Genomic DNA, 17,349 nt, shown 5'->3' with positions numbered 1-17,349 from the left:
TCTTGCATGGTAACAGATTATTACCTATTTCGTGTTTGGGGATATTTTTACATTGACTGAAATATAGGGAAGACATGCAATTAAATGGGTCGATATGATGCACAGATTAGCAAGAAAGTGCTTATGAGTAGTAGCTGGTAAGTTGTAAGTCGGAAGGGTAGATAAATGACTATTAGATCCTTAACCTGTTTCTTGATCATTTTACCCAGTTATGCATATCAGTTTAAACAAGATTTTGTTTTGTTTATTCAGCTCTGCCTACGCAATCTTCCTCAAGAAACGATGCAACCTTCTGCTAGAAATTTAAAGCAAATGAAAAATAAAAATAAATAACTAAATAAATTATGCAAAAGGAGGGCACGCCTTTTTGTGATCCTTCTCAGGTTCTTTGGCCATTCGTGCATAAATCTCATACATAAACTGCAGCCAGTCATTCGACATCCAGATCCCTGATCACACAATAAATGAAACCAATCTTCAATAAATCTTGAGTTCACGGCAACAATGGGGGAGCAACTCTTTAAAACATGATAGAAAAAAAAGAAATTAATTGTTAAGTGTCCAGTTCTCATGACCTTTTAATGACTCAAACTCAAAAGGCTTGATGTGGTCACACTTCACACGAAGTGTATAATCATTAAGCATTTGTGAAATTTATAACATCTTAGTCAGCATATTGTAACACCTTACTGATCCGGTACATTGGGATGGCTGGTATGCGGCAAGTTACGCCTTGTCGGGGCATGCCCCATACCTACAGTACCGAGAGTTTGCCACTTTTCATGATTTCCTAATTAAATAAACAATGACCACAGACTCTCAGCTATTTACCCTTGGGCGGTGTTTGGGTCTGTGGGCCTGTTTTCAATGTTTACGTGTTACATGTTACATTTCAAGCAGCGAGAACCAGTCTGTGGCTGCATTAGCCACACTCATTACCCTGTGCAGTGTGTGAATGTACACAGTGTCTTGCGGGAACCTGCACACATTTTATTTCAAAACATTCAAAACATCAAGATAAACATTATTTACTCCACCCGTCAAATTTATTCTTGATTATAATAGTTATATTTTACAAAAATCCGATTTTATCACAAAAAATAAATAGCACTTTTGTTGAAAAATGTGGTCTAGCAGAGGTAACTGGCAAATATGAATCATACATGCTGTCTATATTGCTTGTAATTGAGACAACATCCATGAAGTATTTTTACACAAATTGTTAGGCTGTATTGTTTTAAAACCCCAATAATGTTATGGGTGCACCAGACCGGTGAACATTGGGTGAATAACAAAATAAAAAAAAGAACACCACACAAGGGTTATGAAAATGCACTTTTGTACCTTCTGACCTCATGGAAACAGACAGAATTCACAAATAACTTCACATGTCCACACAATAAAGCTCCAAACCTGGGTTACTATTTTTTTCTTTTTTCCTGCCGATTACATCATCACAAATGCCCCAGTACCACAATCAGTAATTCTGCCTGTTGGAGATTTAGCTACATCAGCTCATGACAATATCAGATATTGAAAGTAGCCAATTGCTTGAAGAATACTAAGACACACATGCAGAATGGACATCCAAGATGAAAAAAAACAGGGACAACTTACTTGAAATAATTTAAGAAAGTGAATAACACTGCTTTCGAATAGAGCTTGTTTGATTTGTGTGAGCTAAGATTGACAAAATTGTTTGTTGCCCTTATTTTGATGTCAGTACTACCACTACTACTACCACAACAACAACAACAACAACAAACAACAACAGCAGTAGCCATACCTCTAGCCTCGATGAGGTCCAGCCGAAGAGCTAGCGCCTCTCTCATGGAGATGTCTGGGTAACGCATGCTTTCGAAGGCCTTCTCCAGCTCCTCCAGCTCCTCCAGCTGCCAGCCACTGTAGCTGAAAACCCCATATACACATCCAGCAATGTAAAAACATTTTGTCCCAAGTCAAAAAGACATAACATACTTATCTCATTTCAAAGTGCATATCTTTGAAAATATCATATATAAAGTCTATTCATGGGGTTTGTTTAGGAAAAGCTGAGCTTTGATAAGGTTTTTCAGTTAACATTACAGACTTTTTATGATGCGCACACTTTCTGTAAAACGAGTTGTTTGTAACTTGCGTGGTCGTTGCTTTCAGATTGTGTCCATTGCCAGTTTTAGGACTTCAATCGCTGTAACAGCTGAAAAAGAACCATACAAGGGAATAACAAGTACATTTTAGGAATTTCCATATTTAAAATAAATTGTGTGAATGCATAAATTAGTAAACTAACACAAACGGTTGATTAAAACTTCAAAAATCTGCCTAATCACCGTGCCAAGAGATTAAACTGACTTCTTATTGTTATTTAAAATATATGACTGGCATGAGAGAACGCACCGCGGGTGCGGCATCATTCAGTCAACAGTCGCACCCAGCCCCGCGACATGCATGACTAATAACCCCACTGCGCCGCGGCGATAAAGCCTCGTCGTCACCTCCGCCTCGACCGGCTGGAGAGCCACGCCGGCTTTGATCGCTTCCTACAGGAAACGGACAGCTGGGCCGCACCGCGCTCTCCGCTCGCGGCCGGTGAATCACGCTCCTGCCAGGTTCTAACAGCGACCCGACCGGCTGAGACGCCGACTTCTCTTGACCGCAAGGTTTTGTCAAATACAGCTGTTCAAATACAAAGTTGGAGCTTTGTAAACATATCAATTTCCTTGACATTTACGTGCCTACAGTTGATTCCTCCCTCACCCCTCCTCCCCCCCCACCCCCCCAAAAAAATGCTTGAGATGATTTATCGTGTATCAGCATGAGCTGGATTTGTGAGAAACTGGTGAATTGATCACAAACCAATGGAAGACATACATTAACATTTAAGAACTGATTGAATGAGACATTTGGTTTTAATTGATATCTGAAACAATGGTTCATCATCTTGTTACCTTTATGGTTTCAGCATTAGGGAATTCCCTGGCCTAGGTATTAAAACTGCTCTTTAATGAAAGCAAAATAACACAAAGAACACAATATACTTTAAAATCCAGATAGCCTACCATGGCAACAAAACAAGGATAAGGCATTTCAAAACCTGACAATCAAAGACAAACCAAAACATTACTAAGAAGGACAGCACTCACAGCACTCGGTGGTGAGGGCATGTCGGTTGCCCTCCAACTGCTGAACACAATAATGACACAAGCAAAAATTATACCGCAACTCGTGGAAAATAGAGGGCTAATACTGATGTCAGTTCTGTGTAATGGCATATTCTTAATTGCCAAAAAGGAAAGCAATATGAACAAATCGATGACGAGTGCATTAACAAGGCATTCATAGGAGGTAATTGTTTTAGCTAGGGCATCAATAGAGGATGTGTAGGATCTTTGTTCATCGGCAGTAATGCTGATCCATTAACTGACATGAACTAATGCCTTGTTTATGAACATATCATAGACCAATGCATAAATAATCAAAAATGCAAGCCAACCACAAATGCATGTACAAAGATTATGTAGTCACTTTCTTCAAGGTTAGCAAAGGTATGCATACATATGCAAACCTATTTGTGTGTCCAGTTGTATATGCAGATGAGAAGGGCCTATACAGACAATGATCTACTATTTGAGACAGCAGGCCTCGACAAACTTCAAATATTTCCTTATCTGGCCTCTACTTAACCCGGTCCCTTCCATCATTTTTAAAGAAGGCTCTCTGAGCCAATGCTGCTAAAAGGTACTGTCTGAATGTGCCAGAACTACACCGGGCGTAACAGTGAGTGATTTTAACTTTCACCGGTCCCTGCACTCATGCTAACAGTGTGTACGTATTTGTTTTGGATTCAGATACTTTTCTACGCTTTAGTGATCTTGTCCGGCGTATTGGAACCAATTAAATGGTCTCAAAAATCGCAAAACCCCGCCTTCCGGTCATATTGGCAGGCTCAATTAAACCAGGCAAGACCAATAGAGCACAGAAAAAGTATTTGAATCCAAAACAAATACGTATTTGACCCAGGTCTGGTCTGTGTGTGCATGTCACGGGGCCTGGGCCTGGGATCTTTCACTAGTTACTGACCTCTCATCTCTCGGTAAACAATTCAACTTACTTTCTCCCTCTAAGGAAAGGAAGGCTCAGCTCTCGGGGATAATGCACCCGAGAGAGGGTGAGACGAATGACTACTCTCTATACGAATATGCACCTTCATAACCATCAAATATTATGTTTAAACATCGCATATTGTGACGTGCCCTGCAACATGTCTGAAGCCATCCTGGCCAACCGTTGTTTAGAAAAAATAAACACTTTTTCTGTACATGACTATGCAGCTCCTGTGCAACTTATTTCACCTCTCAGCAGCCAAAGCCAGAACACACTGACAGGTGTATCCTTCATTCCCATTTCCCCGAATGCTCGCAATTAACTTCCTGGGAACCGCACCCCGACTCCCCTTCCCGGAACGTTCTCCCTCCGGTGTCTCTGAGAAACCGGGCTGCGGTTCCCTCCGGGTCCTCAAAGCACAGTGAATGCATTGCATATCCATCACAGCTACACTTTAGCAGCTAACATGCCTGCGAAATGTCTTGCATGGGGAAAAAGGAGCAGTTATCTTATTCACAATGTCATGGGGAACTACATGTGGCTGATATGATCAAAAAAAAAATCTTACTCATGTGGTCAGTGATTTGAAAGTGAATAAAACTGCATGTGGGTCTGCACTTGGTTAACCCCAGAGCCAACTCCGCTTGGTGTGAAATACGATCATCGACTCAAGAGCTTGGGCCATAGAATTCCCCTCGGAGCGGGGGAGGGGGAATTCTATGGCCCAAGTGCTTCAGCTCTTCAACCAACAATCCCTCCCACATCCTTTGTGCCACGCGTAGCCGATTGTGCACCATCAGCAAAGAGCTGCCAGCCACAGTCCATGCTGGCATGGGCGGGTTTGAGTCTGTGGTGGTCACTCATATGCCAAAAGCGGTGCTTTTGCAGAGTGAGCTACCCGGAAGCTTTAAGTAAGTAAATAAATAAATAAATAAATAAATAAATAAAAAGGCCCTGTCCACAAGACTCCCTTAATTGGCATCATGAGTTAATGCGAGCAAAAATGCTGGATAAAATTTACTTTTTGTTTAGCAAATGTTTCCTATGCTCAGAAATATGAGAGTGATGTAGACTTATTGTAAGACCCAGCACTGCACTTCGCGGTGGGGATTTGGTTATTTTTCTGCAAGCCCATTCCTCTTTTAATGCCGTTTCTCCTGTAACTGTATTCAGCAGTCAGCGAGGGACGGTTAGTTTATTTGCGTATTGCCAGCAATGAGCTAAAAGGCTACGGTCGCTTTTTTATCGTTGAACCTTAAAAAGACACCAAACGCGATCACACTTAGAACAGAGTTGGGTAAACGCCTCTAGACTGAATTTAAAACTTTCATGCTAGCCGAGCGCAACTCATGCGCGGAGTAAGAGGAATCCAAACGATCTAAGTAGGGACGCAGTTGAGAAAGAGGGCAGGTGCGCGCGGCCAAGCAGCGGCTCAGCCCAGTCACGTCCTTCCGAGCGGCAAGATAAACATTTCACAAACGTCACCTTCAGCTTCAAATGCACTATCTCTTTTTTTTCTTCTTTGAGACGTTTCACGATTCAGAGCTGAATAGTAAGTGCAATAGTAAGTGCAAGTCGTTACGTATTACCGGGAAAGTGCATTCCTTGTACTCTACCTCTGGCCAGATAATAATATATTACAGATCCGAGACATTTACATGTAAAAGCTGGAGGGTGGGGGTGGGGGCTCCGACATTGCCATTTTTGGCATTACACAGAGGAGCTTGAATGGAGTTCGAATAAACAAGGACTGTGCGTAGGACAGACCCTTTCACGTACCTTATCGGGGCATAATTCTGCACAAATATTTGGACTTGGAACCCCCGTTCGGCCCCAACGCTTGCATGAACGAATGAACGAACGCACACGCATGCATGCGCACACACATGCACCCATGACTAATGCTAACGAGTAAAACAACAGTGGGCTCCATAATGTTAGTTGTAATCAAACAATTCATATATGGATGAGTGCCGATTCTCAGCTTGTATTTAAGGATATTTTTATACATTTTGGTTTCACCATGTTGAAATTACAGCACTTTTTACACATGGCACCATAATGTTTGGGACACATTAAAGAGCATTTTTATACATTTTGGCTTTACTATGTAGAAATCACAGGACTTTTTATACATAGCAACCCATCTCAGGGCACCACAATGTTTGGAACATATGAATATTTATGCAAATTAAAGTAGTCGTGTTGAGTAGGCCTACTTTGTTGCATATCCTCTGCCAGCAATGGCTGCTTTAAGTTTGTGACCCACAGATATCACCAGGTGCTGAGTATGCTCTCGGGTGATGCTCTGCCAGGCCTGTATTGCAGCCATCTTCGGCTCCTGTCTGTCTCAGTGGCAGGTTGCCTTACGTTGTCTCTTCAGCGTGTGAAAAAAGAAAAGAAAAAAAAGTGAAGATTTTAATTACTGCAACCAGGAGGTTTGATGAGGAGCCCATAGCACCATCTTACTGCTGAATGTCTGGAATGCAGGCAATAAAACCCAGCTGGAGAAAACGTAGGGCCTACACTTCATGCGGGTAGAGATGGATAATGGTAAACGGACTGCATTTAAATAGCGCTTTTATCCAAAGCGCTTTACAACTGATGCCTCGCATTCACCAGAGCAATTAGGGATCAGGTGTCTTGCTCAGGGACACTTGAGCCAGGGCGGGAGATCGAACCGGCAACCCTCCGACTGCCAGACAAGCGCTCTTACCTCCTGAGCTATGTCGCCGACAGGCCAGAGCCATAGCTGTGTCAGTTCAGCGTGTTAAGACAAGGGCCCAACGCGTCGCACTTACCGGCTCAACACAGCTCATCATTCCACTACGCTAGCCTCTTGACGACAGCTCTTTGTGAGCCGTCATTCCACTCCGTCACGCGTCACATCACCACGGCCAATCGGTAGCCGGCTCCGCACCCAGAGCTCGCAGACCACAACCCGACGAATAAACAAAATGCATTTCAAAATATTTGTTTTCAGACATTGGCCTGCTTTGCGACATCCAAAAATAAATACTGAAGTGAAAAAAGATGGATGCAATGGACGTTCTATTTTGATGTCGAGGCGTCTTTGGAGAAGTTGATAGCAAGTTAGCACAAAACCAGCTTTACCAGTTTGAACGTTTCAGGCGTTGTGCACTTAGTCAGCGATCTTACTTATAGCTTATTCCTTGCTTACAGGTACTTTGTATTTCTGTTATGTCGGGTTTGCTATTACTATATTCATGAAAAAAAACAAGGTTAGGGGAATGACACAAACACATTTTATGGTTGTATTTTACAAAGTCAATAAATAAAAATGCTGTTTTCAGTCCATTGAAATGAGGTTTACAGCTTTTTTTCTAGGTTGTTTTCAATGGGCAGCTTTAATAAATCTCAACACGCCACCACAGCTTCTATATCCACATTCACGTCTTGCCGCATTTTCCAGGCTTTCAATAACAACGGCCAGTGCGGCGTGGTTGAGTCATCTCCCGCGGGAAACAAAACGACAGGTGGCAGTGCTGTAAACATCAGAGCACATCAGCCCCATCATCTCTTAAGACAGCTCTGTCACTTTAAACGGATGCCACCGCACGACACATCGCTAAATCTCATCTGAGGAAATGCCTGTCATTACACACGTAGTTCCTCTAGACAGCCAACAGGAGTAGAGAAAGCACTGAATCCACTGCACTCTGAATACGATTTCAGCCTTCGCTCTTTGAAGAGTAAGATTTTTCTGGAATGTTTTTTTTTTCCCAAAAGTCCAAGTCAGTGTTCTAGAACTCCGTTGCTTTCTATTACCAGTAGTGATTGTTACATCAGCATTAGAATGTGCAGGCAAGAACACTAATAACATATTTGCCATCTTACACCATAAAGGGTTAAAACAACAAAAGCCTCCTCCATTTTCCCTTAATGCAAACTGATTGGCAAAGACAGTTTAAGGAAGTACAATGATGGAATTTCTACTTCAGAACAACCACACATTCATAACTAAACCATTATAGATGCAGCTAATTGGAGATTGGTAGACGTGAGACACACTTGAACAACAAAATTCTGAGGAGACTTATAGGAGCATGTCATTGCAAAAAAACCTGGCTTACATAAAGCGTTATATAAGCAATTACGTTTAATAGCCAATATGTCTCAGTGTACGCTGTTTCACCCCAGACAATTCATCTGTTGGAATGCATGCAAGAGGGTACAGACATCAGCTGCAGTAATCAAGTGGATTAAAGGATTAAGGGATCTCTATTTACCCTAACTGGCCCCCATGCTCAGTTGTGGAATGGACTCCCTAACCAACGATTGGCTATAAATGGAAGTTTTCTGTACGGCGATTGAATAATCTGGACCAATAGCTCTTTGTCTCTGAAAACTATATAAACTCATGTATTGGACCTAATACTGTCGAAGACTGTACTTGTACCTCTTCCCGACCGGTCCTTTTATTAAAATGTCAAAAGGAGTTCTTTACTGTCGTTTGTCATCCTTATCTTCAACGCCATAATTTCTGTTTTGAAATTCCTACGGTGGCAAGGCAGTCATGGCACACTGGTTGCCAGGGCGATTGGTATTCACTCCATCAGTTTGACAGCAACAACAATGAACAATACCGAAATGGCAACCAAATGCCGAAACACCGAGTTGAATTACCTGTTCTTCTGCTGTGTAACCTATATTCAAATAAAAAAAACACCTAAAACTGTCACAGAGAATGCAGCTGACCAAAAACAAAAAGTACACGCGATATGTTTGCGAAACATCACGGTCCATTTAAGTTGAACCAAATTAATATGCAGCGTTCAAAGTCTAGCTGTTGGCCGAAACAAACGACCCCATAAACCAGGGGCGTGCAGCAATTTTAAATGATTTTAACCAAATTAATTAAATCACTAAGTTATACATAAAATTAATATTTCTGCCTGTAAATATATACAAATATATATATTTATCAGAAAAGTCCTGATGATCTCAATTTATACCCATATGGGTACAATATCATTATTACATCAGTTGCATATTTAATTTAATCCATCCATCCATTATCTAACCTGCTTATCCTGGTCAGGGTCGCAGGGTCATTATGCTGAAGCCTATCCCAGCATGCATTGGGCAAGAGGCAGGAATACACCCTGGACAGGTGCCAGTTCCCCCCGCACGCACAAACGGATGCAAGCACACACAACATTCACTCATGCGCTCATACCTAGAGTAGGTAAGCAGAGCTAACCCTAGGTATATACCTAGGGTTAACCCACATATAAAACTAATCTGCACATTTTTGGCTGGACCGCAACAGCGGGGCCAGCCCTACAAACGCAAATGTCTGGGACTGAGTGAGTGAGTGAGTGGTCGGATCACATGGTTTTGATCTGGTTTTCTTGGACTGTGGGAGGAAACCGGAGTACCTGGAGGAAACCCACGCGGACACGAGGAGAACATGCAAACTCCACAAAGATAGGCCCAGGCCGGAATTCCAACCCAGGACCTTCTTGCTGTGAGACAACAGTGCTACCCACTGCACCACCGTGCCAACCCCACGTAATTTTAACGTCCACCCAAAAACATCTTCACAAAAACATTGCTCATACGCATTCTTTCTTAAGTTAAAGGTTGAGTTCCTCTATTCTGGACAATTACTGCCCCATTTCAAAATATTGAGACACAAGCAATGTGGTTAACACTCAGACCTTAAATCTGAGCATAGTGCCATGGCAGAAACAAATAAAGTCGTCATTGATGTTTTGTTTTTGTTTGTTTGTTTTTTAAGCGGCAGACAATAAAGAAAACCCCATGTTTCATTTTTATCAAAAGAGCTTGACAACCTGCTGACCTAGAGACTACACAGTATATATTTTTGTGTAACAAAGCTATATGCAGCTTTTTTGTGGGTTCAAAATTGCTTCCAGGACAAGTTACGCCACATGGCACGAAGTCTTAATTTCCAGGAAGAACGGAAACCGCTTGTTTTCAAAACACGGCAGATTGGCCTCCGTGTGGATGAACAATGTGGTTTCAGCAATAGGTCTGTTTCAGTAATAGATTACGAGAATTGACAGCATCTTGCACCATCAGCACTCACTTAGCTTGGTCCAATGGTCCTCGTCTGCCACCAAGAAGACAAAAACTTTGGCACGTATTTAAACTTTGAGACTCCTTATTGGGCAGCTCCCGGAATCTCTCAGCACTTCAAACGGACATCGCCTAAATTAAATTACCGCTATCGAATAAAACATCAAAGACATTCCTTGGAAACTTTTCCATTATCATTATTATTCTTTTAATTGGAGTTCTAATACAGCAATAGTTATCGTACACAAAGAGTTCCTTCTAAGGGATACAAAACACTACTAAAAGACATTGACAAATGTTTCGCTTTGCGACAAAGACCGATCTATCCCTACAATCTGATCCCCTACACGTTTTCACACGGAGTTCGAGTTGAATTCCCGTAACAGAGTTGTACGTAAAGCTGAAAAAAAAATAAAAGAAAACGGCAGATGATACTTGTGCCATTGCTTCAAAAAAAAAAAAAAAAAAAAAAAAACAACCACAGGCTGGTTGTCCAGGCCTTGTTGACACGGTAAGTTGAAGACTCGGCAAACGGAGAGAGCGGAAAGAGAGACAGTTTGCTTTGGTCTTCTACGTTGTCGCTTCCATGTGCAGGACTTTCATGGACTCCGAGATCATGGAGCTGGTGTCGATCTGCCCGTAGATCCCCACCAGGAAGGCCTTGTGAAGCAATATGTCCGCATGTTCTGGGGGCGGGGGGGGCGGGGGGGGGGGACAAAAAAGAATACAGACTTTATTATCTCTACAGTGGTTCAACAGTGCATTACAACTGGTGGTCAACGCTTGCGATGCGACTCGTAAAAGAGCTCGGTCTTCTGCTTGTGTTCAGCTGTTAAAAAAGTTTTTTTTAACAGGTGCCCAAACCGATTTCTGACAGAATATGCCATTTACGCTGCGCGTGTCCGGGTACACTGAACAGCGCATACTGCAGTCTAGAACACACATTTCATTTCTCCCTCCAACAGACGCACACAGAAATGAAAATGGCTGAAGGACGGCGACAGCTTCACATAGCGTGCCTTGGCATCGGCGAACACAGCGGAACTAAGACGTTCCCAGGCGGTGCCTCAAAAAGACGCTCAAAGTCTTTTTTCTCATGAGGCCGCACAAGATAAACACAGGGAAATCCGAGTGAGCGGAGGGGATGTGGTAGAAGACTCCGCCCCCCCACCCCCGTCTCGTGAGTGGGACGCCGCTCCGCGCCGCTACCTTGGCAGAGCAGCACGTATTCCGGAAGGTTCCTCAAGGCGGTCTGCACCACGTCGAAGTTCCCGCTCCCCAGGCAGTACATGAACGTGGGAAGGAATTCCGTCGCCATGCTGAGCATAAAGAGAGAAGAAAGAAAGAAAGGGGAGAAAAAAAAAAAAGGTTTGTTTTAGTTTTGCCGCCAGTCCCCGGGGTGGGGGGGGGGGGGGGGCAGCTACGAGCTCGGCGCAGTGGTTACCAGGGGTTGTTTTGAATGCAGCGGAGGGTCAAGCTGAAGGCCATGTTGCGGCAGAGCTCTTCCGGCGAGCTCATCAGCCTCTGGAGATCGTTCTGCGGACGAACACGAAAACAAGAACACGGTGAAGAGAGGCGGCAAACTCCACTGACGGGAAAAAACAAACAAAAAAAAAAAAACCTTCCCTCGAAACGCAGAGAATTCTGAGCGTAAATCAACAACGTCGTCTTTCATTTCATTTCCATTGAAAGATGTCCTAACTTTGCGTTTAAAACGGCTTCGCTTACAAATGCGAAGGGCCGGGGTGCACTGTGGGATTGCTGGCTCCAAAGTCATCCTTTTCTCATTGGGCGTGGTCAATTTGCAGTATCCAAGTGCTCTTCGATTTTCATTAATATATTTACACGGAACTGAACACGCTTGTTATGAACAAGCAACCATTAAAACCGCACCCCTGGATAACAAGAACAGGCAATGCCATTTCGAGAAAGAAGACTTTGGTGCTCGGGAGGCAATAGTGCTATTGCTCCATTACTTTTGTTAATGAAGGCCTCAGCTTAAATGCGAATTGCAAAACACAAAGTGATTTCTAACCATTTTAAGTTTCCGGACTTCGCATTCTGAATTCATTTTATTCAAGTGGAAGCCTATAAAGAGTGGAGAGCATTCAGATCCCCACGTGCAATTATTAGGGCTATGGATTTCGAGGGCTAAGTTATATCAACACAAATTCCCTGTAGTTCACTTTCAAATACACAGAATTTGTTTAGGGAAAACAGGTGTTTTATATCCATTTCGATGAGCATGTTATTATTGTGTTATTTTTCTCATTTAGAAATGCAGGGGGAAGCCTTGCTGTAAATTAAGAAATATTTCCTGGAGAAAATGGCCGTCGGTGCCCCATTAAGAGCAAATGTTGCCTGAGCGACACTTACGATGAAGTACTGGATGACCTCGGGGCTTCTCCGCGACTTCTCGTCCACCTCACTGAGAACCTCCAGGACGTCTTTAAGAAGGAAGGGGAAGAAGGGGGGGTTCAGATTGGTACAACGGATTCACTGGCAGGAGAATGTTGAGTTCAGACCTGCTATGACTGATGCAGGAAGGCACGTACATAAACCCCTTCATAACAAACTCCTCTGTGTGAGGGAACACACAAGCACCATCTCCAGGGTTGCCAGATGTCTGCACTTTTATTCCCCTTTAATTTTATTACATCAAAACCCCCCATCTTCAATAGACTCCCATGATCATTTCTAAGACCGTTCCACTAATTCTCCAGCTCCTATAAGCATTTATGCTCAAATGTCCCTCGTGAACATTTTCACAAACCTTTTAGTTTCTACGCCAGAGGGCATTTCAAAAAGGGGAGCAGCAATCTGACTGGTTCTAACAGGGCGTAAAACAGGACCAGCGAGGTGGAGAAAGGGTGTTACATTCCTTCCAGATGGCTCCATTCCCAGGAATCCAGTCCACAGTTTTGATCTAGCCCAAATGAAAGCGCCCGCATTCCTCCCAACCCCCTCAGCTTATGCAAAGTATCCTTCTAAAAAAACCACACAGGGTGAGTCTGGGGAGACTAGCAAGCAGCTTTGTATGGATTTCTAGTAATCCTGACTCATTTTGGAGTAATAACCGACTTGTTTACAGGTTTTTTTTTTTCAATTCTGAGGAAATGATTAAGCCAGGAATCTGCATTTTTGACTACGTCTTCACTTTGCGACTATTAGCAGTGGGACCCGACGGAGGGGAGGGGGGGGATTACCCCAATCTGGCAGCCCTGCTTACCTTCGATGGCCTCTCCCCTGGAGATCTTCTTCAGGTACTTGGTCATGTCTCCGGCGGTCAGTGAAGCAGAGGCCGAGATGCTGACGAGGGGCAGGGACCCTGTGGAGGGGTCTGCTGCTCAGGGAAGGAGGATGGGAGAGGGGGAGAGGGGAAGAAGAGCAGAGTGTGTTCATTCCCACAGCAGATGGTACAGATCATTGGGGCCTACAGTACAGCGTGTGTAATCACACAGTAGGTGGTACAGATCATTGGGGCCTACAGTACAGTGCGTGTAATCACACAGCAGATGGTACAGATCATTGAGGCCTACAGTACAGTGTGTGTAATCACACAGTAGATGGTACAGTTCATTGGGGCCTACATTAGAGTATGTGTAATCACACAGTAGATGGTACAGTTCATTGGGGCCTACAGTACAGTGTGTGTAATCACACAGTAGATGGTACAGATCATTGGGGCCTACAGTAGAGTGTGTGTAATCTCACAGTAGATGGTACAGATCATTGGGGAATACAGTAGAGTTTGTTAAATCAGACAGTAAATGGTATTGATCATTGGGGCCTACAGTAGTGTGTGTAATCACACAGTAGATGGTACAGATCATTGGGGCCTACAGTAGAGTGTGTGTAAACACACAGTAGATGGTACAGATAATTGGGGCCTACAGTAGAGTGTGCGTAATCAGACAGTAGATAGTACAGATCATTGGGGCCTACAGTAGAGTGTGTGTAATCAGACAGTAGATGGTACAGATCATTGGGGCCTACAGTAGAGTGTGTATAATCACACAGTAGATGGTACAGATCATTGGGGCCTACAGTAGAGTGTGTGTAATCAGACAGTAGATGGTACAGATCATTGGGGCCTACAGTAGAGTGTGTGTAATCACACAGTGGATGGTACAGATCATTGGGGCCTACAGTAGTGTGTGTAATCACACAGTAGATGGTACAGATCATTGAGGCCTACAGTAGAGTGTGTGTAATCACACAGTATATGGTACAGATCATTGGGGCCTACAGTAGAGTGTGTGTAATCACACAGTAGATGGTACAGATCATTGGGGCCTACAGTAGAGTGTGTGTAATCACACAGTGGATGGTACAGATCATTGGGGCCTACAGTACAGTGTGTGCAATCACACAGTGGAACACATAGTTACCATCACGGTCCTCAGCAGAGTTCTCTGAGGGACCGGTCCTCACAGGCAGAGTCAGGCCAGCCAACAGAGACTTCAGCTGAACCAGGTCAGGGTTTTCTGAGGAGAGACCCCTGGAGACGCACGCACGCGCAAATAAAAATAAATAATACGCACACAGGAACACACGTTTAGACTTGCGTCAATCTCTTCGGTATCAAAGTCAACATTTAATGTGATAAATGAAAAAAAATTAATTGGAATTTCATTGAATTTCCTTTCATTCAAATTCTAATTCCAACTCTGTTCTGTCATTTCAAATCAAATTCAAGGACTGAAATTGACTGTTTTTTAAAATATAAATGAATAAATTAGGCGTTCAAAGTGGGCGGAGCATCTCCAACTCTGATATATCGACATCTTATTGGATACTATCACATTATTGTGTACTTCGGCACATTGTCTTATACATGCGCATGTACAAATTACTGCTATTGTAGTTAATTTAGTAGCCTTGCAGATAGCTTTGTTCGTAATAAAGGAAGCTAACAAGGCTATCTACCTAGCTAGCTTGCATTTGTGAATATACACTAGATAGCTAACATTAGCTATGTATATACTGTAGCGTTTGTTAGCTAGTTAGCTACCAAAATATAGCTAGCTTGTGAAATGACAAAACAACATCAAATTTTGTTCAATTCCTATCGAGCAAATGTTGTACTTTTCTAATGTTGATGTTTGAATGTACTATGAAGATCTGGTTGCTCTTACGCATGCAACATTACAAGCACATCAGTTATATTTTCCTGCAAAATAGTTCCATCTAGCTAGGTGAGCTATTAGTTAGCTTGCTATTTAGCTACAGTGACTTATGTGGATTGCCGGACTCACTGCAGGACGTCGGAGTGCTTCTGCAGGTACGGCACGGCCGCGCCGGCGTCGTGGGTGATGTAGCGCTGAATGAACAGCACGAACTTGCTGATGAACGGCGACAGCTGGCGGGAGTACTTCCGGAAGTTCTGCAAGGTCAGAGGACGCAGACAACGGTCAGGAGTGGGGGGGGAGGTCCGGGAAACGCACCACGGCAACGGCGACAGAGGGACTGAAAAGTCTGAGTGGACTTGATGTCGTACCCATACGAGCTTCTCCGAGAAGAAGACATTTTAAGCAGCCCGGTGGCTACTTAAAACGCAGCCGTAGCCGTGATTATGCCCGCAAGACAGGGACGGGCTACAGGTCAACAGCGGAAAGGAGTTTAAGAAACTCTCAGCCAAACACTTCTAAGAGAGAGGGACATTACAAACATCTGCTTCCCCCACTCACATTTTAACACAAGCGTTCAAATGCATTTTTTCATAACTGAACAATTTTAGAAAAAACAATTCACCACCCATTATATACATTTTTGAACTGAAAACGAACCGATGCAAACCGATTTAAAAAAAAAAAAAAAAACGACCTTCCGCGTGAGCGGCTGCCCCACCTGCAGGACCTGTATGAAGGACAGCAGTGAGTCCTGCAGCGCCCTCTGGTGGTCGGCGTGGAAGACCAAGGGCTGCAGCAGCTCCAGGATGGCCAGCACGTCGCTGAAGAAGGTCAGGTGGTTCTGCTGGCGGAACTCCTGGAAGTTGAGGTGGATGCGCCCGTGGAGCAGGGCCGCGATCATGGGCAGGTGCCTGGAAGGCCGACGACACACAACGTTAGCGGCTTCATTCACATCAGGTCGCACGCACTGCTGCGGTGTGCTAGCATTTTATTTTTGGCTGTGACGGAGGTGGTGGCCCTAGTAACCGCTCCCTCACTTACTGATTGGCTGACAGACCAATGCTGCTCAGACTCGCTGGGTACCATGTTTACATATGTCCATCCATCCATCCATCCATTCATTATCTAACCCGCTTATTCCTGTTCAAGGTCGTGGGGAGTGCTGGAGCCTATCCCAGCATGCATTGGGCGAGAGGCAGGAATACACCCTGGACAGGTCACTGATCCATCGCAGGGCACACACATCATATGTATGAGTATAAACATAAGGTGAACCTTTGGCGTTTAACGTGTGTAACTAACGTACAAACGCTAATGTATAAAATTGAATGTGTATGTTTTGTTTGTGTATGTGCAAATTATGCTGTAAGGTCCACTGCTTGTTCATGTGTAAAGTATAATATGTCTTTGCTTACGTGTTTAATATGCAATGTACCAGTATAAGAGTAAGGTGTAATGTATTGTTTGAGCACAAGTGTAACGTTAAGTGTACTATGCCAGTATAAGTATAATGAGCAGTGTAATGTTCCTGTGTGAGTGTAATGGTCAGTGTAATGCACCAGTACGAGCGCACCTGAGCAGGAGCACGGGGTGCGACACGGCCAGTTTCCGGCAGGCCAGGTTGGCGTCGGACATGCGGTTCTCGGCCGATTTGGAGTCCCCGCCGTCGGCCAGCAGCGTGACCAGGCGATGCACCAGGACGTCCAGCTGAGAGACACAGTGCGCGCGCTTAGCTACCACATCGCTTAGCGACCACATCGCCTTACACAAACACCAGCTACCAGGCCCACATGTTTACCGGCTAACGTGTTGAAGCTCCATTATTTTTTAAAAAAACAGGACGTTAAAAGACAAAAACACAGCTTTAAAAAGGACATTTGTTCAGATTTTTCATTTGAACCGCCAGGACAGTGTGGTTAAGCGTCTCAACGGCTGACGTCCCGGAAACGCCCAGGGCAAGTCGAGTGAGAGTGGTTTCTTTTTTTGGATAGTTGCCCGAACAAGTTGGCGCTGAACAGGCAGAACACGTTTGGCTCCACACGTACTC

General features: G+C 43.9%; 1 protein-coding gene across 2 annotated transcripts in view; it reads right to left on the bottom strand.

The window, feature by feature from the left end:
- Nucleotides 1-10,350: 10,350 nt before the first annotated feature.
- ints1 (integrator complex subunit 1) overlaps nt 10,351-17,349 on the bottom strand; it is a 32,582-nt gene continuing 25,583 nt past the window's right edge. For both annotated transcript variants that reach the window (XM_035398378.1, XM_035398379.1), the window contains exons 40-48: nt 16,876-17,009; nt 16,021-16,213; nt 15,429-15,556; nt 14,562-14,671; nt 13,400-13,513; nt 12,547-12,617; nt 11,615-11,706; nt 11,380-11,489; nt 10,351-10,856 (exon numbers count right to left, since the gene is read on the bottom strand). In XM_035398378.1, coding sequence (XP_035254269.1) covers nt 10,741-10,856; nt 11,380-11,489; nt 11,615-11,706; nt 12,547-12,617; nt 13,400-13,513; nt 14,562-14,671; nt 15,429-15,556; nt 16,021-16,213; nt 16,876-17,009 — 1,068 coding nt within the window. In that variant the 3' untranslated portion in view covers nt 10,351-10,740. The remainder of the gene's footprint in view (nt 10,857-11,379; nt 11,490-11,614; nt 11,707-12,546; nt 12,618-13,399; nt 13,514-14,561; nt 14,672-15,428; nt 15,557-16,020; nt 16,214-16,875; nt 17,010-17,349) is intronic.

Source organism: Anguilla anguilla, chromosome 17 (genome assembly GCF_013347855.1).
Source record: "Anguilla anguilla isolate fAngAng1 chromosome 17, fAngAng1.pri, whole genome shotgun sequence".
Lineage (NCBI taxonomy): Eukaryota > Metazoa > Chordata > Actinopteri > Anguilliformes > Anguillidae > Anguilla > Anguilla anguilla.
The sequence above is the reverse complement of the archived record's forward strand: the minus strand, read 5'-3'. Positions and strand labels throughout refer to the sequence as shown.